General features: G+C 42.4%; 2 protein-coding genes across 2 annotated transcripts in view; both read left to right on the top strand.

Moving 5' to 3' along the window:
- The window catches only part of galnt2 (UDP-N-acetyl-alpha-D-galactosamine:polypeptide N-acetylgalactosaminyltransferase 2), a 57,984-nt gene extending 55,945 nt beyond the window's left edge, over positions 1-2,039 (top strand). The window contains exon 16 of the mRNA XM_071909414.2: positions 67-2,039. Within this exon, the coding sequence (XP_071765515.1) occupies positions 67-222 (156 nt within the window). The 3' untranslated portion in view covers positions 223-2,039. The remainder of the gene's footprint in view (positions 1-66) is intronic.
- Positions 2,040-8,019: 5,980 nt separating this feature from the next.
- On the top strand, positions 8,020-23,249 carry smyd2a (SET and MYND domain containing 2a). Its single transcript, XM_071909420.2, has 12 exons — positions 8,020-8,264; positions 9,657-9,720; positions 10,498-10,608; positions 11,663-11,723; positions 14,234-14,361; positions 17,086-17,153; positions 17,718-17,820; positions 18,037-18,147; positions 18,568-18,691; positions 18,922-19,096; positions 19,814-19,922; positions 20,248-23,249. The coding sequence occupies exons 1-12, from the start codon at positions 8,092-8,094 to the stop codon at positions 20,329-20,331; spliced, it is 1,311 nt and encodes a 436-aa protein (XP_071765521.1). The 5' UTR covers positions 8,020-8,091; the 3' UTR covers positions 20,332-23,249.
- Positions 23,250-24,930: the final 1,681 nt, after the last annotated feature.

Genomic DNA, 24,930 nt, shown 5'->3' on the forward strand with positions numbered 1-24,930 from the left:
CATTGCATCGTTCTGCACACTGCATATTATGTTTTTGTAATTCTATCCTTGTCTCCTTCTGTCCAGAAATGGGAGCAGATTGAGTCGAACTCGAAGCTCCGTCACGTGGGCAGTAACCTCTGCCTGGACAGCCGCAGTGCCAGGATGGGTGGGCTCACTGTGGAGGTCTGCAGCCCCAGCCTCAACCAGCAGTGGAAATTCACCCTCAATTTACAATCATAGGGGGCGCTAGAAACCCCGGGAGAAATGGATAGAGACACCGATAGATCCTGACAGACAGACAGACAAAAAGATGGATTCAGACACAAGGAGAAAGATAAACTTGATGGATAAATGGATCTTTCTTCCTCCTCCTCCTCCTCCTCCTGTTCCTCAGTTTCCTCCTCCAACTGGAGGTGCAGCCAATCATGTCCAGAACCCCCACCCCCACCCCCCCCTCCTACAAAGAGCCACACCCACCAGGGGGAGGGGCTTGTAGACCTTATTGGAGGAAACAGGAAGCTGACTATTCGGAGGATGGATGGTGATAGTGATGATCATGATGACGATAATAGTGTTGAAGAGGCTTTCCATCCAAACCACATACCTCAGTGTTTTCATTGATGGTTCCAGAAGCGAATGATAAGTGATTTTTTTTTCTTTACTTTTATCAATGCTGTTGAAACAGAATGGAACTCTGTTCGATGTTTTTACTTTGTAATTGTTTTGTTTTCATACTTCTATTTTTTATTTCTTGCTGTTAATTCTCCATGGAGGTTCACAGAAGCATTTTCTTTTTCTTAACGGATGTGTACTTTGTTGTTGGTGGTGTTACTCCTCTCTCTCGGTTTTTTTTGGAATACAAACACCGTTTTCCCCACCGAGCCAGAGGCTGTAACGGCAGACAGCGGTATCAGGCTGTGGTTTCGGTGAGGTTTGGTTGTAGTTTGATTGAAATTTAATTTGGCTCTGCTGATGTGAAGGGAGGAAACGGACTCAATGCACCGAGCTCTTCCACCGCCACAGCGCTCTGGCCCGAGCAGCATCGGACGAGAAAAGACAGACGAGATGGAGAGAAGAACACTGTGTTGTGCTTTTTTTTTTCTGCAGTTTTTCATGGTGTGTGTCTGAGGGCCCTGCTTTGGGGGGAGGGGAGGGGGAGGGGAGGAGCTTCACGTTGTGGGTGGAGCCTGACACAGAAATGGAATTCCTGAAACCAGGAAGCGTCTTGAAGCCCTGCGAGAGGATTTACCGTTTATCTTGAGGCTGAAGCACTGGCTGCTGCAGCATCCTCACTTCCTCACCATTATGTCTCTTAAAGGAACAATACACAGTCTTTCTCACAATCTTTTTTTTTTTTTTTGTCGAAAAACTGAACCATGTCCAAATGTAATATTGTTGTTTCTCTTTTCCATACAGATGTCAAAAGGATGTTTTGTGTTCCAGCTATACTGTAGAATAACCAAGCGACTAGAAGAGTAGTAGTGTTAGTTTCTTTACATGCTCTCTGGCTACTCTCTGACTGCTCCCTAGGGAGTGATGGAGTATACAAGTCTTCACTCCCTGCACAGATAATTTCTTCACCTGTATCTGTATTGCCCTTGCAGGATGCCCTCTGTCTAATAATCACACACAACCTGTCATGGATTTAGTGACTATTTATGTATGCAAAGTTGCAGTCTGAGTGCCATGCTCCTTCTCTAGCACTACCAGGTGTTGGCTGCATATAGGTAACAGTGACATTTGTAGTATCACCATAGTCAGATGCCCAACATTTTAAAGATCAGCTGCCATAGACTTGGATACTTAGCAAAGACCATGGAGCAGCATTCAGCAGGATGTTACAGCTGCTCTTCCAGTAAGATCTCTGCACATCATTGTTGCCCCACTTTCATCGTCATTTGGTGTGGAGAGCGAGCCTTTAGATGATGTGACATGAAAATGCTCCATTAAAGCCAATAATAATACAATTATTTTAGCCAGAGTAGACCACCCTACCTGCTCTAGTATGGTAATGGTAGGGAAACACCATTGTTCATATTTGGCAAATCTCTTGAGAAAATCGGACCTTTTATTCATAGAGACCTCTTCTGGTCCTGAGATTTGCCATTGGACACAGTAAAACCTTGCTTATTACAGCCCAGGAACAGAGGTTGTGCAGAGTGAAATGCTCCAAAAGGCTTGATTATATTCAAACACCAGACCAAAGTTAATCTGTTGTATGAGATGTGCATGCACATGCATTTTGAAATGCTCTGTACAATTTATTTTGCAGTGAACTCCTCCTAGCTGCATGCATCACACAGAAGTTCCACAATTGCACTCAATCAGTGATCTTTTGCATCAACGTATTTTTTCTTCATGATGCCTGCCGGTAGATCCATCAGTTTAGAGATTGGGATAAACAAGGTTTTACTGTTTCGACTGACCCTGGCTCTACTGGAAGTGCACAGATTTTTAATGATCACACAAGCAGGACTGCTTTTTTTTGACAATTTACTGATACAGAGTACAAATATGACAACTTTTCTTGACATTTTCTTGACTATTTTGGCTAGCTGCTTTATTCAATGGAAAATACTCCCATTTATTTTTGGTAATGTAAATATCTAACAGTGATTTCAGTATCATCAAATAGCATTGTGCTACTTTAGTTTCTTGATATCTGATGGCTTTATTGATACCAAGTACCAAGTTTGCCTAATGTGTATCATATGCACCACTGGTCTCTATCTACCATTCCTGTGCTTTGTCACACTCTGTGCTGTTACCAGGGAGAATTCAGTTGCAGCCATTGATGAGTTATCATAGCGGCAGTTTGGAAAATTGATTTTGATGGTATTTGGAGCGACACATCACTTGGCAGCTTCAAGGCGACTACATTACACAAAGTAACTCTGAACGCATATAGAACAGAAATCACCTAAGAATCACATCTCTGCGTTTTCCTCGATTATTCCAGAAAGACGTTTCAGCCACAAGTGTTCTTGAAATGTAGAGTATTCTCTCCCTCTCTCCCACACACACTCACATCTTTACTTGTTAATAATTCTTCCGTAGAATTTTTTTTTAGCGAGCTACCATAACTGACAAAGACAGCTGGCAATGTTTGTTCTGTCTGATACTGATCTGCTTCCCTCTGTTCCATCACTTTTTGTGTTTTCTGTCATTTTGTTCCTTGTACCTGATGTTTGCCTTGTTTTATACATCCATCCGGCTGTAGGCAGAGTGAATGGAGTTGAAAAGGTTGGTTGAATTTGCACCTGGTAGAAATGCCTATCCTGCGACTTGATAGGTTGCTTCGTTCTCTGTCGTGCTGGCAGGCACAGGAGCCGTGGGTATGAGGCTGGAGTGAGACTCAAACATAGGAAGGGAGTTTTGTGTTGCCATGGTGACCAGACTCGGGTCCAAATCAGGTTTGGGGGGTCAGTTCACTTTCATGTAAATCAGGAGGTGGATTTACTGTTGAAGTTTAAATATTGAAAAAGGTTTTTGTCATTCTGTTCAGAAATTACAAAAGAAAAATGCTTCTTATTTTTATTTTTTTTCTTAATTTCAAAAGAATGTTGTCATTAGTAAATTGATTGCTTCTAGTACAGTAGTTCATGAGTTGAATGGATTGAAGTTGCAAGTGAATTGTCCTCAACTGTGTGAACAGTCTCTGCAGTCACTCTGCTGGAGCACACTGGCACTGACGGCAGGTTACAACAGACTCACTGTATCATTTCAATGGACCAAGTTCATAAAGATGGCTTTCTGCTGATGGACATCATTTCCCCTGGCCCACTATGTGGTGCAGTACACACCCAGTTCCTCAAACTGGCAAGTGCACATCAAAATATATAAAGAAAACAAAAAAATGGATTTTGCATGCTTTTCACTGTGGGGTAAATATTGACGTTAACCAGAAGGCTGCCATCTTTACACACATGGTGTATTCTAGATCAGCGCTTCTCTGCTGGTTTTGCATTTGGAACCAGGAAACTGTCCGGGCCCATAGGTGTATACATCATGATCGTTCACGGGGCAGGTCTTCATTCATAAGTAGGGCCCAACGTGGCGTTTTGACTGACGTCCTGGGATTTCCTGGGACGGTTTCGGTGCATTTAGTTCCAAGGTAAATGCTTACTACTTCACATCCCCGTCCTGTGTATGAAAGGAGAGCGTTGTGTCCAGATCTGTGAATGGGCTAGTTATATAAAGATGGCAGCCTCCTGGTTTGACATCATTTGGTTCTACCGACCCATCCCATAGTGCAACATGCACACAGCATTTTTGAAGTTCCCCAAAAAGATGTCATCAAATGTTAATGCTCAGGTGCTCTCCACTGTGGGATGGGTAACACCCTCAAACCAGGAGGGCTCCATTATAAAAGCATCTGGTCTAATAAGGGTGACATATGGCTGTTTCTCAGTGGTGTATAGCATCCTAGCATCTAGTGACACGCTTCCCGACAAGTGACAGCTTGAGAAACATCGCAACACAACAAGAAAAGGGGACCCGAGGTAGCAAATGCTTGATTCTCGACGCTCCACCAGAGAGGCTCAGTCTTTTTATTCACTTAGTTCGTCTTTGTCTTTGGTTCTTTGTTTGTGCTGCCAGCGAAGCTCTTTGTACTGTCCCCCCCCCTTGCTGCCTTTTTTCGCCTTCCCTCATTGACTTCTGCTGGGTGAAATGAAGGGAGCACTGGAGATTGAACATAGCAGGGGAATACTCTGTATTGCCCTTAGTGACCTCCACTACTGGGCCTAACAGGTCTAGCCATGACTTATTCATTATTAGCCTGGTTTCTACTACAGGACCAAACAGGGCTTCCTTATTAGTCTGATTTTTACCACAGGGGTTAACATTGTTAGCCCAGGCTTCCTCACTATACTGTTGTCCCATACAGGGCCAAACAGCGCTTGTTAGGGCTTTTTCTCATTTGCTTGATTTCCACTACAGGGCCAAAAAATGCTAGCCAGGGCTTGCTACCTATCCAATATCGTTTACTTTCAACAAAGGAATGCCAATGGCTAAGTAATTAATTGCAGCCAAAAATATTACGTGGTTACATTTTTCCAGCTTGTTGCCAGCAGAGTTTATTTGCCAACTGGCCATAGTTTCAAATGATCCAGCAGTTCTTTCAGTCCTGGGTTAGCAAAATGTTTATTTGGCCGTGGCAAGCTGAACCACACTGGAAAAGGGTCTAATTACAATACAGAACAAGCATGAGAGCCAGACTGCACACAACTGACTGACCATGGCAATACTGTCTGCAACAATGGTTCAAATATAATGTTCAAAGCCTTTTCTTTTTAAACTAGTCTTATTCTTGTGAAGATGAAAAGTTTGCTATTTTATTTTATATTATTTTTATGAGATATGGAGAGAAAATAACAATCATTAAAACACATCCTGTAGTCCAGCACCTCATTTTAATTGGATGATGAAATGTTTACATCTCTAGCACAATGTGCCAAAGTTCCTTCCTGTCTTTTCTCTACGAGGAAGAACGAGAAGGGGGGAAATGTTCGTGGAAGTGCAGCTTGAATGGCAGGGAACTGACTGACCATGATGAAATGATCCCCTTCTCATTGTTCCTCCTAGTCTCTTCTCTGTCTGTAGGACGGACCAGGGGGAAGGCTGCTCCTTGACGCTGATCTGGTGTCAGTTTTACAGTGGACCAGGTGCATAAAGTTGGCAGCCTCCTGGTTTGACGTCATTACATTTTTGACAAAGATCCCACAGTGCAAAGCATCCAAACGTTAACGTCTGCAAACAAACTGTGTGTGTGTGTGTTGCACTGTGGGAATGGCTGGTCATACAAAGGCAGGTAGAATGATGTCAATCCAGTAGACGGCCATCTTTATCAGCATTAAGAAAGGCCGGGGGTGGAGAAACTGAACATCAGTCGGTGATCAAAAGCGATCTTCCCCACTGAGCCAATAGGATCCATCCTTACTCACTGTGTTTTGGAGGGGGACAAGCAATGGTGTATTTGATTTTAACAAGAGGGGCGGTGAAAAGGTCAAGCATCGCATTCTCTCAGCCTCTCCCTAAAACAAGGGAGAAGGATTTTGTCATGATTTGTGCTAACGAGAGGGATGTCATCCCCTCTCACCCCTCCTCTAATCCCCCTCCTTGGGATAAAGTAACAGAGTCGCCCTCTCTGAGATGTGAAAAACCCTGGTTTAAGACACCCGGCTCAGGACTGCTTAAGCTCAAATCTCCCTCTTTTGCTACTGAGGGATGCCTCTTAGCAAACTGGTGGATATTTGAGTCGGGGCACAGGAGGCTATAGGGGCTACATGCACATAGACAAGATGTAAGGCCCATCACTACTAATGACAGATAACCAACAATGAATTAGTAATCAGAAGGAAATGATCCAACAGTGATGTGGGATATGAACTAACGGGTAATAATGTTGTGTTTTCTAAGAGGAATGTGGCTTAACTAAATGACAATGGTGTTAAAATTAGGAGGTGGGTGGTGTGGCACGAGAGGTAACACATGTAAAAGTGTATATGTTTGTATATACCTACGTCAGTGTGTGTACAGTATGTACATATATACACAGTGTACTCAGCCGCGGTTCCTAGTTTTGTTGTCGGACTGTACAGCGCTTCTAACTGTTCTCTGTTTTATAGATACTGCAGAAATTCAACTTTGAATGAGGAGAAATGATTAACTTAAATAAATGCATTTATATATAAACTAAACGGTGTGAAGTCTTTTTTGTCTGCTTCAGTGGCTGATTGTGCAAATACATGCTAAATACACAAGCACTCACAAGCATACAGAGTACATTGACATTATGGCTTTGCAGCCAGTTGCAGTTTTCACAGTGGTGCCGCCCTGGAGCTTGACCACTCTGTGTAAAAACCTCTTGAGATCTTCCTCCTGCTCTATGCTACTTTAATATTAATGATGTCAATCAGTAGTCCATTAGTTAATGGGATGGTAAGGAGGTAAACCAATGAGTTTTGAGATTTTATGCACTGGCTTTCTCATCCATGGACTGACAGTGTGGCAGCTAAACATAGATTTTACATGTATTTTGAGGCTGTGATATTTGTAAAGACTGGAATAAAACATGCCTGTATTTTGGGTTAAGACTATAAGGTTGTTTTCCATCTACAAGTCAAGTAACCACCAATCTGCACTGATCTATGCTGTGGTACACTGGGAAATTTTTTGGGCAACATTATAGAGTAATATTGCTCACAGACCCAACACTCTTGCATTAATTACATGGCAACATACTGTGGTCCTGATAAATCAGATTGTATGTTTGTCTCTAATGTCTCACCTTAATTTCTGGTGGCCAAAGAGCTGCTACACTCCAAGGCAATATACACAGTAAACCTGCTCATCTATATTGCCTCAAAATGTTGCCTGTATAGTTGTATTTTTGGAAAAGAGAGCCATGGCTCAATAAAGACTCATTTTGTTTTTCAGTGATTCCTCAGCAGGTTTTATGTCCCGCCACCCTGGTACATGATGCCATCGTGGTGGCGTCTGCTTATGTGTCTATCAGTGTGTCTGTCTGTGTACACATTCTTGTGAACACAATAACTCAAGAACAATACATGATAGAAACTTCTTCATAAATTTACATATTAATGAGGAAAAACAGATTTTCTACAAACTACCATAACTCCTTAATGCTTTAAGATACAGAGTTCATATTAATACCACCAATGTTTTATGTTAGGACAAGTATATTGACTTAGAAATATTTGCCTATTCATGCATTAACTAGCTTAATTATTGACATCATTAGCATAACCAGTTATGTTAAATATATCATGGTGATTATGGCGGGACATTAGGCAGCTCAAGTGCCTCTTGTTTTAGCCTACTATAGTGGCCATGTAACTATTACTGTATATTATCTAGCATTTACTAAGTATAGTATTTATTTGCACGAGTGTGTTGTCTCCACTATGTCTCCACTCCAGCAGGCGGCAGTGCTGCGCTACAGAGCAAGAGACCAGACACAAAGAAGACAGACCCAGCCGCAGAAGAAGAAGAAGAAGTAGTCCAGAAGCTGATTACTACTGCATGCAGCAGGCACAGGTGGTGGCTAGTAGCTGGCTGTTGTTGAGACCATAAACACAGAAAATAATGAAAAACGAAGGTATAGAGGGGACCGAGCGGTTCCTGAGCCCGGACAAAGGACGAGGTCTGCGGGCAGTGAAGCATTTCGCGGTGGGGGAGCTGGTGTTCGCCTGCCCTGCCTACTCCTACGTGTTGACAGTGAATGAGAGGGGAGCACACTGTGAGCACTGCTTCACCAGGTAAATAACCTCACTGTGGGGCTGTCAACACCTCTGGGGCTCGGTGACTTGTCGACAGTCACACTCTTGTTGGCGTCAGTTAGCACAATAAGCGATTAATGTCGCTAGATTAGTTTCCTCTAACCTCGTTGTCTTGGTAGGTTCGCTTTTAAACGTATGGTTACCTAGCTACCTAGCTGCTGTAGGCTAAATGGGTCAATGCAGTCAGTTAACGTTACCTCACCTGACCGAAACTGCAGCAGTTATTTGTAGCAGTGGCAGTGCAGTGACAAAAAGAGTCTGTTCGGGTAAGATAGCCAGCCAACATGCAGGTGGAAACCTTATTGACAAGGCTGAACCTACTGCTGATTTGAAAGCCACAATGTAAAATGCTTGCTTTCTTGTTAAGTCAGGTAGGTTTTGGCAAACTAAAAGGCTAACTGTTAGCTTAACGTTACTTACTTGGCTTATCATGACCTGATGCACTATGACAGTGTTCTGAATCATAGCTGGAATAATCCTCTCTCTCCCTGTCTCTCTCTCTCTATGTCTGCTCTCTCATATTCTCTCTCTCTCTCACTCACACTCACACACACACACACACACACACACACACGCACGCTTACACGCGCACACACACAGGTCCTACCCACCCAGTCGTTAAGGTTAGTAGAGCAGTAAAAGGTTAGGGTGCTAAATATAGTTGGGCATGTGTCCGAGGAGAGGAGGGGCCAAGAGATGAAAAGGCCAGGGGTGCACATGTGTGTTGGGGGGAATGGACGTGTCTACATTCAGAAACACCTTCTAGAAACAGTAGCTTCCTCCTCAGTCTCACTGTGTGTGTGTGTGTGTGTGTGTGTGTGTGTGTGTGTGTGTGTGTGTGTGTCTCACTGATCAGGTCATCCAGACACTCAAAACACCCACTGATCTTTACTAATCAGTTGTCAGTACAAAACGACCCTGTCTGAATGAAAATGGATTGTAAAGTTTGTAGAAATGTATGGGGATGAGCATTATAAGTCCTCAATCTGATGCAGATGAGGCAGTCATGAAGACAAAGACAGTTTGGGCTGCCAAAGGAACGTCTGCTGGTGTTTCAGCTGATGTGCCGTGAATTTCTGTGTTCCTCCTGAGTTTCCACAGGACAGAAACAGACCTGATTCAACGTCAGTCAAAAAGTGAATTTACGATGAATCTAAATGTTGTAAGATAAGAGCTAGGTAGATAGACATTTTCAGTTTAAACTCCACACATCCATGGAGGTTGGGCATCAGGTTGGGCATCAGGCAAAAGTGTGTACCATGATATTTTGCATAACGCAATGGGTTTGAATCCATCTGTCCATAAATGTCACGCCAGTCCTCTTAGTACAGTTGTTGTGGAGTAATGTGTTGTTTCCCCATGTGATTACAGGAAAGATGGCCTTTCTAAGTGTGGCAAATGTAAGCAGGCCTACTACTGCAATGTTGACTGTCAGGTAAGAGTGTTTTATGTGTGAATGTGTTTCTGTGGGTGTGTTTTCTGAGTGTGTATTTTTGTGTATGTGTGTGTGTGTGTGCCAGTGTCCGAAATTAACTTCTTGGCTCACCTTGTACAGGCTTGTAAACTTAAAAAAAATAGTACCTGCCAAGAATGTTTTTTACTGGCCAAATTAATATACATTTTTCATAGAAATATGTCATCCTATGCATTTTAAATCTTGGCGGGTGTTAATTTCGGACCTTGGTTTGTGCGTATGCATCTATGAGTGTGGTACCAAAAGACAGCTCCACCACTACCACCATAGAGTAACATTAGGACCTATTTTAATCTTCCTGTGACCCACCTTTGGGTCCTTGGACCACACATTGAGAACCGCTACAGTAGAGGTCCTGGCAGCATCACCGGAGGGAGAGAGACAGAGAAAGCGCGCTCTGGCTGCTGTTGCTATGACGATTTAGTCTGTCCTCCCTCTGCCCCTGTCTACTTTTAGTTCCACAGTACAACACACAGTGCACCAGAGAGAGAGAGAGAGAGAGAGCTTGCAGTAATGATTTATGGATGTTTTGTGATAATAAAATCATTTACCAGCCAATTTATTCCTTTAATACCCTGTGTGTGTGTGTGTGTGTGTGTGTGTGTGTGTGTGTGTGTGTGTGTGTGTGTCTGTCAGTTTTTATTTCATTTTATTGTCCTGCTGAATGTGATTACTTGCTGTTGTAATGGAGGCTTTAACTCTTGCCATTTCTTTCTTTTTCTGATTTTGTGTGTACAGAAAGGTGATTGGCCCATGCATAAGCTGGAATGTTCAGCCATGTTAGCCTATGGAGAAAACTGGTGTCCATCAGAGACTGTCAGACTGGTGGCCAGAATAATCATGAGACAGGTATGAATAATACAAAGAGAAGAAGAAATGTTTTAACATTTAAAGATGTTTCTGCTTTCTTTGAGAAATCATAGTGGTGAAAAACAGGGAACAATAACATGGATCGACACCTGAGAACAGTTGTGAACCAAAACACAAAACATTTTACAATGTCCAAAACAACAGCAAAGCAAATTAAATTGAGATGGAACACTAAAGAAAAATAATTTAAATAAATAGAATTGTAATAATGCAATCCAATTTGTCTGACACGCCAGTGTTGCTGTGTTGCCACATCTATCAGGTGTGTATCAGGAGAGGAAGAGGAGACTGAAAGTGGAGCAAATAACACTGCTGCAACTATATATAGTCATGTAACCTTATGACACGCCATTTTATTGAGAATGTGGAGTAATGAGTACTCGTTAAGGTCCAGCTCATGACCTTTTTGTTGTGTGTCGTCTCTTGTCTTTCCTGTCACTGTATACCGAATCTATGCCGTCTAATAAAAGAAATCAGAAATGTCAGAGGTTTTTGGCTAAAATAAAATAGAAAAACTGGAATGGGGATTTCAATAGTCTGACATGGGACTTGCCCTCTAGATCAGCGTAATTAGCAGGCAACAAGTCCACTTTATGTGTCCCAGTTTTTTGTTCGGTCAATGTTTAAGTGAAAACAGGTCTGGTAAAGATTTTAAGTCCCAGTGTTGTTCCTGTGAATGCTGAATTTCAGTCAGTAGTGTTGTCATCTCGTTGTGCTCTGAAGCTATTGCATCGTCACAGATACAGCACATGCAGTAGAAGCTGACTTGACAATTGGATTACTACTCTGACTAATATTTGTATAGTATCTTCACTATCCTCAAGTTAGAAGAGGCTATAAAGTAAAAGAAACAAACTAGTCTTTAACAAAACCATCTGGTACAATAATGAAATGTAGAGAAAAGGTTAAATGGGGCTTTCATTTCATATTGTTTTGTTATTTTGCATGTGTTTGTTTGTGATTGTGATTCTGCTTTTCTGACTACAACGATCTGGACTTATCTGTCTTGACTGTGTGTCTTTTTTTGTTCCAGAGAGTCACAACAGAACGCACTCCTTCAGAAAGGCTGCTACTGCTCAGAGAGTTTGAATCCCGTAAGTAGGCGTGTATGATTGTGTGTGTGTGAGTGCATGAGCGTGCATGTTTAGTTACACGTGCGGGTACTCTTGGTTACATGTGCATGTACGCTTAGTTACATGGTGTGAGTATGTGTGTATGCGCATGTACGATTAGTTACGAGTGTCTGTGTGTGTGTGTGTGTGTGTGTGTGTGTGTGTGTGTGTGCGGTCTCCCAGTTGGCGGTGTCCCTGCAGTTGTAGCAGTGACTCTATTAATAGCCTGTACTGTAGCCTCCAGTCCTGGCTCTGTCTCTGTCTCTTTCATTCACTCTAATTCTGCAGAGCAGTGAGACTTAAATCCAAACCCCCTGGGTGTTGTAATTACATGTACTCTCTCCTCCCTGAACAACTGCTGCCAACATGCCCTTGAGCAAGGCACCGAACCCCCAGTTGTTGAAGACTGTTGATTGTGCTGAGCAGCTCCCAGGTGTTAATGTGTGTGTGTAACTCTCCTTCTTCCCATAACTACTTAAAAAGATACACTGGCTCTTAGGGAAAAAAAACTCCTTGTCCAGCTTACTGCTGTGTGATGAGAATCTTTATAGCATTTTCATCTACTGTACAATATTCAGTACGCTACCGTGCTTTTGAGATGATGCTAAGCCAGCCTGTGATCGCGGCTAAACATACAGTGTGCTTAGGTGTTTGCATGTGCCGTAGCTAGGGCTGTTTCCATATCGATTAATCTATTGATTATTTTTTTGATTAATCATTGAGTCTAAAAAATGTCAAAAATAATGACAAATACCCATCTCAAGTTACCAGAGCCCAAAGTGATGTCTTAAAATTGTTTACACCAAAGTATTCATTTTATAATGATATGAAACTTCAGCATTTGTGAAGCTGTAACCAGCAAATGTTTGGTACTTTTACTTGATAAATGACTAAAATGATTAATCGATTATCAAAATTATAATCTATTAATTTTCTGTCATTCGACTACTCGATGAATCGACTAATCGTTTCAGCACTACCCGTAGCAAAATGTATAGATCCTGAATACTCAGAGGTGAAGCTGCCATCAAAGACACACAAACGGTTTTCGGGGCTCCATTTGGTATTATCATTTAGTCTAAACTGTTGTTGGCGGCTCAGACGTGTCAGCGGGGGATTGTCACAGAATTAACCCTTCACACCTGTCTTTCACACACACAAAGCAAAAGTCAGTAGCCAGCTGCTGCCTACCCCCACCAGTCTGAGTGTGTGTGTGACAGACGCTGACATGTGGCCTATAGCAGTGGTATACTCTACGTTTTACTGACACTGAGTCATTCTTCTAAGGGGCCATTATAGTAGTAGTAAGAAACAAAAAGAATAAAGACTTGCCTCAGTGATGTAGGTCTATAAAGTTCTCGATACATACATACATACTCATATGTACATACATACATACATACTCATGTAACATTGCCTCAATGACGAGGGGTGATTTTCTGGCTGGTCCACTCATTTTCTAAAGGGGAAGTCATCTCCAACAATAATTTGGGGTGTTCACATTAGTGGTCCGTGTTTTTGGCAACACAAGGCACCGCCTCAGCCTTTTCAAAATCTCCAATAAATGATCAAATGTGTTGATATTCATGTGTTGATATGCATTGAACTTAAAGGGATAATTTGACATTTAAGTTTAGTTACTTTTCTTCATCAGACGCTTCATCAGACACTTGTCACATTGAAGAATACATGTAAGCTTTTTAACCCACAATTTCCCTAACATGACTTGTTGGCATTCCTCCATCCCCTAAGCCTCTTTATTGCTAATTTGCCTTTATTGCACCTATTGAATGTTGGTTGCCTTTTATGTAGGCTGTCCCATTAATGTTATTTTCCTTGAGTTTGCGAAACTTGAATAATATAACTGCACTCTTGTGATTGTGATAGAGTATAAATCTATTAAAATACCCTGTTGAAGTCGGCCTACCTATCGAAATCTCCATAGTGATGAAGGCCGTACTCTTGAGCCTGGTGTGCAACACGCCATTAGTAGACACCTCATTAATCTTGGAGTGTGTGTTTTCCTTGCCCTAATTAGTTTCCTTTAATTTGACCATAACATGTATATGCTACCGGTGTTAAGACGTCTTTCTGGCCTCCCTCCCCTCGACAAGGATGAAAGGAAAATGACAGGAGTGGATCTCTCTCTCTCACTCTCTGCTGTTGTTGAGAATGACATTTCATATTTTAGTCATTTAACTGCCGCTCTTATCCAGAGTGTCTTACAATGAGTGAGTAGTTAGGGGGTTCAGTGTCTTGCTCAAGGACCCCTCAACAGTTGATAGGTACTGAACCCATAACCTTCTGATGACAAGGTGGTCTCGATAACCGCTAGGCTGTCCTGCTGCCCCTGAGTTTTTGTTGTTGACTTTCTTTCTTTCTCTTTCTCTCTCCCTTTCCCACTTGGTCTTTGTTTCTCCATCTTTCTTTCTGTCTCTCTGGCTTTGTGTTTTTTTTGTCTCTCCTGTTCTCTCTTTTGCTCCTTCTATCAGATTTAGATAAGTTGGACAGTGAGAAGGAGGAGATGAACCAGACAGACATAGCGGCGCTGCACCACTTCTACTCCAGACACATTATTGACCTCCCTGATGACCAGGCTCTCACTGAGCTCTTTGCACAGGTAAAACTGGATAACACTTTGGATTAGAATGCTTAGACTTTCTGTGAGAAATTGCAAGGGTTCTCTGTAGAACCAGTAAAGGTGCTGAGGGTTTCTCTGGAGCCCAAGGATGTTCTCAGGCTTCTCGGTAGAGCCTTTAGAGTTATGGCATATTAGTTCTCTGTAGAGCCACGGAGACAGCGGTGGTCTCGGCATTGTTGGTGCCCCAGACGAGATCATGCAATCTGGTTTCAATCTATTATCAGTTTGACCAGTGATGAATACCAACCATCCCCTCCTAAGTGTCACTCAACATGTGCCATGTCCCAAAACTAATTCTCAAACAATAAATCATGGGTTAGGATGTTTTGTTATATGCTATCTTTGTGCAAATTGGGCAGTTTGCAGCTGTATCACCTGCGTACCAATGTGTGTGCATGTGTCTGTGTGTGGTTGGGACTTTGGTTGTGTTGAACTGTTAGTCCTGAACTGTACAGCCGCTGTTCCCCCTCCCCTCGATTAAGTGCTCCTTTAGGCAAGCAGAGTGAGAGGTGGAGCTTTGCTGTCGAAGGGCCTTTCAGTCAGCCATAGACTATAGGGTGAAGCCTAAATGTGCATCATGGGAGCTGTTCTGACGGCAGAAAGAAACCATGCTGCCCCTAGCTAGAGGACACCCTAAGCAGCTGCCTGTATCACCTATGGCAGCGGCTGCCACTGGCTGGAGAGATTTTAAGGCTTCTCAATAGAAGCATAACACGTTCACAGACTGACTTCTTCCAGATAAAACTGGATACAGTAACTATTCATTAGAATCTTTTTATGTTCCAATAATAACCGTGAGAACATGCTTGAGTTATGCCAAGAACCTTAAAAATCTCTCATCAGAATTATTTTGTCAAGTACAATAAATGTACAGGGATTTCTCTTAATGGCATTGGCGTGGAGACGTATCAACAGCTTGGTGTACACAGCAACATGGTGCACACTGACACATGATCCAAGGACAACAGGACCTCACATACAGTGCAAGGAAACACAGCACAGTGTTGCTGTAACTAATAGGATCGCTAAACAAAATGTTTAATTTATGCATTGACACTGAGCTACTTCCTGGTGTGTGGATGTACAGCACAACAGCCTCGATTTGGTTGATGCTTGTGTGACTTCTACCATACTGTCTGGTGTACGAGCGCACACTGTATTTCCCTTATGCAGGGCTCTGGGGCTCTGTGCTGCCTAAACAGTGCATACCGTAATTCCCCCAAGCACTGTGCATGACAAAAAGTGTTGCAAACAAATGAGCAAATACACATACAGATCCCAGCTCTTAAGCACCTAATAAATTCTGAGCATTACCTTTAATTTCTGGGACATTGTGTAACTATTTAATTCACTGATGAAATACTACCATTCAGCTCCTGGAAGGATCAAGGATCCTGGACAGGGAGTGTTTTGGTGGTGACGCGTGATCGGTTAGGGGAAAGTGAGTGGGTGTGGCCCGTATGACCTGAGAAGGGCGTCTTGCTATGTTACTACACACACACACACACACACACACACACACACACACACACACACACACTCACACACTCACACACTCACACACTCACACACACACACATAATGCCTGCTCCCCCCCTCCCTCTCTCCCCAGCTGTCCTGCACTTGTTGGCACATACACACAGGAGCACATGTTGTGTTGAAACCAGCAGGGTCTGTCTACATGCCCAGTGGGGCCTGTCTAACTCTCTACAGCGTTTAGCTCCATTTAGTTTGATCTCGTCTGTCAGTGGCGCTGTCCTCTTTCTCTCTTCTCTTCTTTCTCTCTAAGCTATGCCAAGGGAAAGAAGCTCTCTGGCCTGCTATTACACAGCCACATTTAATCTCCACTACCTAATTCCCTGACCCGCTCCTGAAAAACATGTTCTCCATTGGCTAGCCAGTTTTTAGATGCAAAGCACCTCATGGATCCAGAAAGTAACTCACATATTCATTCATTCATTCATTCATTCATTCATTCATTCATTCATGCATTCATTCATTCATTAGCCTATCTGCTCCTAGTGGCCGTTAGCAGGCATGGCACACTGAGAATCACTGTTTGGGAATTTTGGATTTCTATTCATAAAGCACAGACACACAGGATGCAAGAAAACACTTTCCTTTTCTCAGCTGAACCAAACCACCTCTGTGATTTACACATTTGAACAGTTTATTGAATTGTGCAACATTAATGGCAATGAGCAACAGCTAGCTAGTTTGCTTGCATCCATGACACTGTGTGTCCTTGTTTCATTCATTTATCCTTTATTTGATCTTGGTAACCAAATTGAGGACAAGAGATCTTTCAACAGTGCCTAGTTGGAGAGAAAGAGAGAGCGATTTTAATTTGAGAAAGGGGAGGGAAAGAGCAAGAGAATGGGAGCCAGAGAATGTGGGTTTAAATAAACAATATGGTTGGATGAACTGATTGATGGATCGGTGTTACATAAACTCTGTATGTAATGAATGGGACTAATAGTACAGCTGGTATGTGTGTGAGTATATTTAGACCTTGGGGTACAGGATGGTCCAAGTCATATTATCATATTACTTACTTTCAGTCACACTGCCCCCTCCCCCCCTCCTATTCTCTGCCTCTCCCTCTCTCCCCCCTCTCTTGCTCTTTCCCTCCTGTCTCTCTGCCTTTCCTCCTTCTCTTTCTCTCTGTACCCCCCATCTCTCTCTCTCTGTGTCTTTCTCCAGGTCAACTGTAATGGTTTTACCATAGAGGATGAGGAACTCTCCCATTTGGGATCGGCCGTTTTTCCCGAGTAAGTAGTCCATGTCATGACATCATTGTCTTCATCATCCCCTTCCTCCTGTTCATCCTCATCATGCTCATATTTATCAGCAGGAACAATCAAATAACTGTCAGCTCAAACTTTCACTTAGAACCTTTTTAGCATCCGACAGTCCATCCATTCATTTTTATCTGTCAGTTCAGTGTGCTTTATTGATAAGAATGGCAAGAACAGTATTTGCCTATGTGTTGTGATATGAAAACGAGTGATAATTTCTTCCCTCATACCTTCTATTCTTTCTCCTCCTTTCACCTCCTCACCCAACCCCAACCCAGCCTCTTCCTCTCTACCACTATTATTTTGAGTACAGTATTGCTGTTTAGTGTAAATTATGGCAAAACCTTCCTACATTCCTTTTACATCTCAGCCATTTCTTGCATGATTTCTCAATTTTGTCTCTCTCTCCCTCTCTATGGGTTGTGTAGCATAGATGAACCATAGCTGTCGGCCCGACGTTATGAGGCTGTATCACTATTCTTCACTTAAATTTACTTAGTTCTCCCTCTCTTTTTGTCTTTCTCTTCTTCCCTCTAGTGTAGCACTAATGAACCATGGCTGTAGTCCTAATGTCATAGTGACCTATAAAGGCACAGTAGCTGAGGTCAGAGCTGTTCAAGAGATAAACCCCGGAGACGAGGTAAGCAAATACCGGACTTATCGACAGGTTCTTCTCACTCATGCCAAATAGAATTACAGAGAATGTTTATTTTGACGGATGTAAAATGGCAACAGAAGGGAGCAGTGATCATCAAGTGAAAGTAAAGGATCTCACAAATTTACTTAAATCCCATTCTGTCTCTGTTTCTCTCTCTCTTTCTCTGGGCCTCCGTCTCTCTACGCTCTCTCTTCCTAGATCTTCAACAGCTACATAGACCTGCTCTACCCAACAGAGGACAGGAACGAGAGGTTGATAGATTCCTACTTCTTCACTTGCCAGTGTAAGGAGTGCACCACCAAGTCTAAGGTACGCTGGCTTTATCTACACCATCATAGCATGTTTCAGAGCAGCTGTGGTGGAAGCTTTTTGCTTAGTCAGTTCGAGGAATCTGCCAGAAATTGTGTCGCCTTCCTCAGCCTTTGCTGTGAAAAATAGAGCAGGAGCATCCATCTTCTCTGTTCAGGACGCTGTTGCTGTGTCCTCTCTGTGCCAACAACAGAATCAATGTTTCTGTCTTTTGGGCCAGTGCCTCCCTTTCTGTCCCACTGTGCCTCACACTACTGGATATACTGAGTGTCACAGAAGGCTCTGTGGTGCTTGGTGCTTGCTACTGCTTCTCCCCAGCCACCTCTGAGCTTCAGAGCATCTTGTATAGTATATGTTACCTTCTGTCTCTTTCTTTGTCTTTTCGTCTTATTGTCCCTTTCTCTCCACCTCTCTCTCTAGGACAAGGCTAAGATGGAGATCAGGAAGAAGCTGAGCTCTCCACCAGAGGCGGAGGAAGTCCAATCCATGGTGCATTACGCCAAGAATGTCATCGAGGAGTTCAGGAGAGCCAAGCACTACAAGAATATCCTCTCTCACCTCCTACTCCTCCTCTCTGTCGCCCCATTTCTAGTCCAGCCTCTTTTCTCTTTCACATGTCCATCTCTACTCCCGCTCATCTCTTCTGGTCAGAATTGTATTTCCTCAGTGTCTCTCTTCCTCATCCCCCCCTCTTTCTCTTTCAGTCTTTTCTCTCTCCTCCCTCCTCTTCTTTCTCTCCCATGGTTGTGTCATTATTCCTTGACTCTCTGGCACCCCCCAGTGAGCTGCTGGAGATGTGTGAGCTGAGCCAGGAGAAGATGGGCGCTATATTTGCAGACACCAACGTCTACATGCTGCACATGATGTATCAGGCCATGGGCGTCTGCCTCTACATGCAGGACTGGGACGGAGCTATGAGCTACGGAGAGAAGATCGTTCAGCCATATAGGTAAATTGATCTGTCTGGCATGACAGACTGACAGCGAGGCAGGATGTTTGTGTTACAGTCATACAGTTGAGATAGATCCGTACGCTTGTACAGTAAGTAAATCAGTAATAAATCAACTGTACAGCAGTACTATTGTTGGGCGGGCAGTCGGTGAGTCAGAGTAATAATAATAAAGTTTATTTGTATAGCACTTATCAAAAACAGAGTTACAAAGTGCTTCACATAAAACTGAAAAGGAAAATAGCAAAAATGAAATCAGTAGACAGAATAAAACGCATGGTAAAATGAAGCTTGACATGAATTTAAATGAAAGTGCAATGAAAAATAAAACAATAGGGGAATAAAACACAATTAAGAAAAACTAAAACGAATAAAAGGCTCTGAAAAGAAGAATGTTTTAAGAAGCGATTTAAAAGAAGATACTGATTTAGCAAGCCTGAGCTCCTCAGGCAGCACAGGGGCGGATTATAAAACTATATTGACAAGTCAGACCGCTACGTGGTCAATCAGTCAGTCCATCGATCATACAGGCATACAGACAGTCAGTCAGTAAGAATGGGGATTTTCATTCATATGTGTATATATACTGTACACTACCCAGCTGGATGTAGTATACACTACTACAAAACCTCATGTAATATTAATAATAGATGATATCTTGTTTCCTCTGCTGTGTTCACTACCTAGCTTGATGTATTTATTGTGCTCCCTCTGCAGCGTACACTACCCAGCCTACTCTCTGAATGTGGCGTCCATGTATCTGAAGCTGGGGCGACTGTATTTAGGGCTGGAGAGGAAGACACAAGGAGTCAAGGCTCTGAAGAAGGTAAAGTCACAGACAAACAGTATATCTGGTTAACTAGTATTTTGATATGAGGTGAAATAAAGGACTTGTAGAGGCTAAGGTAGATACTACTACGGGGACAATCTAACAGAAGATACACTTAACTGTAAAAGATAAGTACAGTGAGCATATCTGGTTAACTAAAATAAGTTAGTTCTGTGTAGGTAACTAACTGTATTGGGAGTTAACCACAGCACACATTCACGATTTGATCAACAATGTCCTGGAATATAATATATAATATAAAAAGAGTGGAGAGCCTGTAAGTTTGTTTTTTAAAAAAAAAACGCTGTTCTTCTGTCTCCAGGCGCTGGCCATCATGGAGGTGGCTCATGGGAAGGATCACCACTATGTGGCGGAGGTTAAACGAGAGATTGAGGAGCAGAAGTAGAGAGGGGAAGAGCAGGAGGAGCAATGAAGAGTGAAGAGAGAGGCATCGGAGTGAGGAACCTCTCTAAAAGCAACAACAAAAAAACATTACAACTGCACGGCATGCATCTTATACCTCTCCTTTTTTAAACTGTTTGTGTCCCCCTCTGTCGTTTCTCTGCCTCTGTTTCAGTGAGGTTTCTTTGTTCACTCTTTCTGTTTCTGATGGTTTGTCTACCTTCTTTGTAGTCTGGTTAAGGATGACCTCATTTCCTTTCTGCAGCTCTCTACTTCCTGTCAGACCTGGGCTAAAAAGCAGGCGACTGAGGGTCAAATGTTGAAGAAAAAAAAAAAAAAAGATTGGAAGATTGCTTGGTTAACCTTATGTTGTGACTGATATTTTCAGTTCTAAGGCTGCCTAAGTATCTCTCAAGTGCACCTCAAGCAATTTACTTGCTCGTGTTGCATGACATCCTCATAACTTTAAACTTGATTGGAAATGTTACATGGTCTTTTGTGTCCAGTCTAAGTTCCATGACTCCGCAGCTCATGAAACATCCAACATCCATCACAGAGATTCAAAAATGTATCACATCAGTGGCAAAATCTAACTTTTTTCCTTCCTTTTAAACTTCCTTTTAAAGCTGACTTTTGGAAGAAACTATGCGTTCATCTCACAGCAACAATGTGAGACCATTTTGCAAAGTGTTTAATTTTTGCCCAGGTCTGTTCCCTGTCTGAAATCATCCTTTGTGTTCTGTGGTTCTAACCAGACCGATGGACAGACCGTGTTTGGCCATTGTATTTTTCACTGGCAGCCATTTTAGCTGCGCAGCCTTGCTCCAGAGCCTTTGCTTAGTAATTTTGGATTCTACACCAGCTGTTTTTAAGACTGTTTGGCATCTTGCCATGGTTATGTCATGAAGGGCATTATTACGTATTTGGAGCCAAGGGGAGAAGGGGCAGCAACATGGTGCCTATACTACAAAATGGCCAAACGGTGTCTGTCATTGTTTCTGGTTATACTGACTCTTCTTTAAACTGTGAACCAGTCTGACTGACCATGCACCAGGACTCTGTAGCAGCGGAGAAGAGAATGCAAACAGCTATTCATGAGCAAATATACCAGTGGTTTGAGTCGCTTGTCTTACAGAACTTTTTGCCTGTTTTAAAAAAAAATGTTGCATGTTTTGTTTTTTTCACACAAGGCTTGTTGACCAAAAGGGCCACGGGTTTAACTGACAAGGAACCATCTGTACTTCTATATTCACAGTGTATCCTTGAACAGGGGTGCTGATCTGAGACCAGTTTGCCTCTTAAGTCACAGTGAAAGACATTGGTACTTTGACATGACCAGTGATCCTGGGTCAGAGCTCCTTTGCTCTCAAGAAAAAAAGGCACAACATTGTAGCTTTTGTTGCCTTTTTGTCAAGAGATACAATACTGTACCTTTTATATTGTATTCTCAGATGCTTCACAAATCCAGATTATGATAACCCTGGGACTGGATAATCAAAAGTCACTTTAGCACCAGTGGGCGATTATTTATATTTAGCTGGGCAGGATGGTGGGGAGGGGCCTCTACATTTCCCCTGAAACTGTAGTTAGCAAGGTGGAATGTCATTTTTCCCCTTACACTTTTTCCTTTCAACTTTATAGTTAACAAGAAGGATGAATTAAATGTTTCTTACAACAGGAATTGGCATTTCCCTTCAGTCTTTTTTTTTTAGTGAAAGTTCATTTTTGCATTGTTGCAGGCCAGGAGAGTGAAATGATCTAAAGACCATGATACAGAGGCAACTTTTTAGGAAATATTACCTTCAGCAGGAATGAGTACTGGAAAATAGCAAAAATCAATGTGGGCAACAGTGAGTTGTGGTGACAAAATCATGTTGGTCATAACTGTTGGGAAAGTGTTGCCTGTGTATCACGGTATTGAATGCCAAGGTGCTTTTGGAAACCCAGGTCCCTCAATCAGGAGAGAAGCAGCTTACAGCCTGTAGCTTTCTCTCTGCTGTAGATTTAACTATGAATCATTACTCTGAAGTTAAGGAGGCAGCGTGTGAAGCAGCTTAAAGAAGTTGGAAGTTCAGGCAGTGTGAAGGCCGTCCCCTGGGCCTTATTTTATTCAAAGGTTCTTGTTGCACTCAGATTTTGTACAATTTTGTGACAAAAGGATGTCAAAGTAACAAACTTACAAGCACATTTTATCAGTAAGGCCTTCTGTCTGTCGGGACAGTCAGCCGGCCTGCCTAGTTTCTTCTCACCACGCTCCTGACTGAGGATCTATGGTCACTGATCTAATTCCTTTTTAACGCCTGTAGCTTCTCCATCTTGTTTACTATGGATGCACTTTTAAGCACTGCGTGAGTGCTGAGCGCTAGAAATAGCCAGTTTTCATGAGTTGCCTGTGGTCGTTTAGCAACACGTGGATAGCCGGCTCATGTTACCTGCAAAAATGCATCTGGTAGGTGCAGTAACTACCTTACAGCTTTGTTTAGGTAATCCAAAAACACCACTTCGACATCTCTATCCTGCACAACATTTGTTTTGCAAAGAAAAGACACAATGCAAAGAGGGGTTTTAGGCTGGTTTACACAAGCCAAACAATCCAGACCCTATGTTTGCCAGATTTGAGCTTTCCATTTCTGGCTGTGCAAAGGAAAAAGCATGGGATCTGATTTCCCTCTCTGCTATTTAATGAAAGGTCAAACCTGCGGCACAAGGGTTAAAGTATTAAACAGAATTTTTGTGCATGTGTAAATCCATTCCAAGACAAATTGAAAGGCCGCCCACATCGTGTTTCCTGTCCTTTCTGTAATTAACTGTTACTGTATCAGTTATCGGGCATGAAGGATACTCCAGTGGAATGCATAACTAATTCTCTGAGCCTCTGATTCTTTCTGTACCATGTCAGTGAACTCAATAAATGACTGACAATACAACACTTGCTTTGTCTTGTGGACTCTTTATTTATCACAAAATCCTTCCAAAGGATTATATTTTTTGCTGTATCTGGCACATAATTCAGCAGTTAGTGGTGTTTTGTGCAAATTTTACAAGGGAGGGGGAGGTAGAGGCAGTGGGGTTGCAAAATTGCAACCCCAAAATTTCACTGTGTTCATTCATTTTCCACCAACCATCTTAAAGTGTGAAAGACAAAGGTCCAGAAACCAGTTGTTTGACCTGCTGTTACACCACAGCCTCATCAACAGGCCTCAAAATAATTTTGACTTCATTTTCATTTTGTAGCAGAATAACAACACCAAGTCAGACCAGATAGCTGTGATACATGCTTTGTATTCGATGAATAAAGGTCATGAGGGGCTCCAGCCTGTAGATCTATTTGGAGCAATTGCACCAGATTTCATACAAAGTCATCTATTGGGCATTGAGTAGTGAACTTAGGAATCTATCCATTCACACATTAAATGGATGCTTACAGATCAAATCAGTCAGAGTCTTACTGGATGGATATCACAATCACCATGACACATACTCTGAGTGTCTATCTAATCTTTAATGTTGAGAAGGCGAGGATGAGGACTAAACTTTCTATAGTGAACTGATGCAGCTACCTATGCCTCAGCCTCATCTCTCCAAGGTGCAACTCAGTGTGCGCAGGGCGCTGCAGCAGGGCAGCTGCACTGCCCATACTAACTATACAGACTATCCTGGATACCTTTGTATTCCTACGCTCTGCACTAATCTATATGATATTATGTGCTTACACAGTTTCTGATCTGTACATATGTCTGTACATTTTCAGCAAATTAGTCCATACATCTCCCTGGACACATTTTCTGTACATATCCAACCTCCATCCACAAATACAATGCACATGCACCTTACACAATGTTTCTGTACATATGGTACCTTCATCTGGAGTTTTTGATAAAGAAGACCGCCAGTAATGCACATACATCTAAATCTGCATGTTCTGTAAATGTTATTTATATCTGTAAATTGAATACATTTGAAAAGGTGTTTAGTTTTTTACAGTCAACTTCTACACACCTAGACACTTTCTGTACACCAGTTAAGTGAATAGGAGCCAGGAGCACATTTTTGCACACCCTGTATACAGTATATGCTGTAATGTATTTGTTTGTACATTCATTGTATATATATCGTGGTTTTTTTTAAATAATTTGGCACTATATCCAACTGCACTAGGTAAAACTTTGGTGGTTATTTCAAAGTCACATCACATGATGGCGCTACGGAGTCAGGAACGGAGATGAGACGTTCCCACTTGAAGTAACCAATCAGGTGCATCGTCACATCAGCTAGCCAATGGGCGTGAAGTTGTGTGAATTGCGGTTTATTTTGGTGGAGTTTGAATTTTCCAACGGGAAATAACCCCAACCGGCTTGTTGTGTCTGATAAAGGAGCATCGCGCCCAAAGTAAGTGCAGCTAACTTGAATCTCATTTTGACGTTAAGTAAGCGTGTGTGTCATATCACAACAAAGTTTGCGATGTAAAGCCGGTGTGTGGTCGAGCCTTAATTTAAATCACAGTAAAAATTCAACATTATCTGCTTGTTGCTGCTGTCATGTTCGCTAAAACTTGATTTATATTTGATTCGATGGCCAGCAGAAGCAAGCTAACTTAGCTTGG

This window comes from Centroberyx gerrardi, chromosome 1 (assembly GCF_048128805.1).
Source record: "Centroberyx gerrardi isolate f3 chromosome 1, fCenGer3.hap1.cur.20231027, whole genome shotgun sequence".
NCBI classification, from domain to species: Eukaryota; Metazoa; Chordata; class Actinopteri; order Beryciformes; family Berycidae; genus Centroberyx; species Centroberyx gerrardi.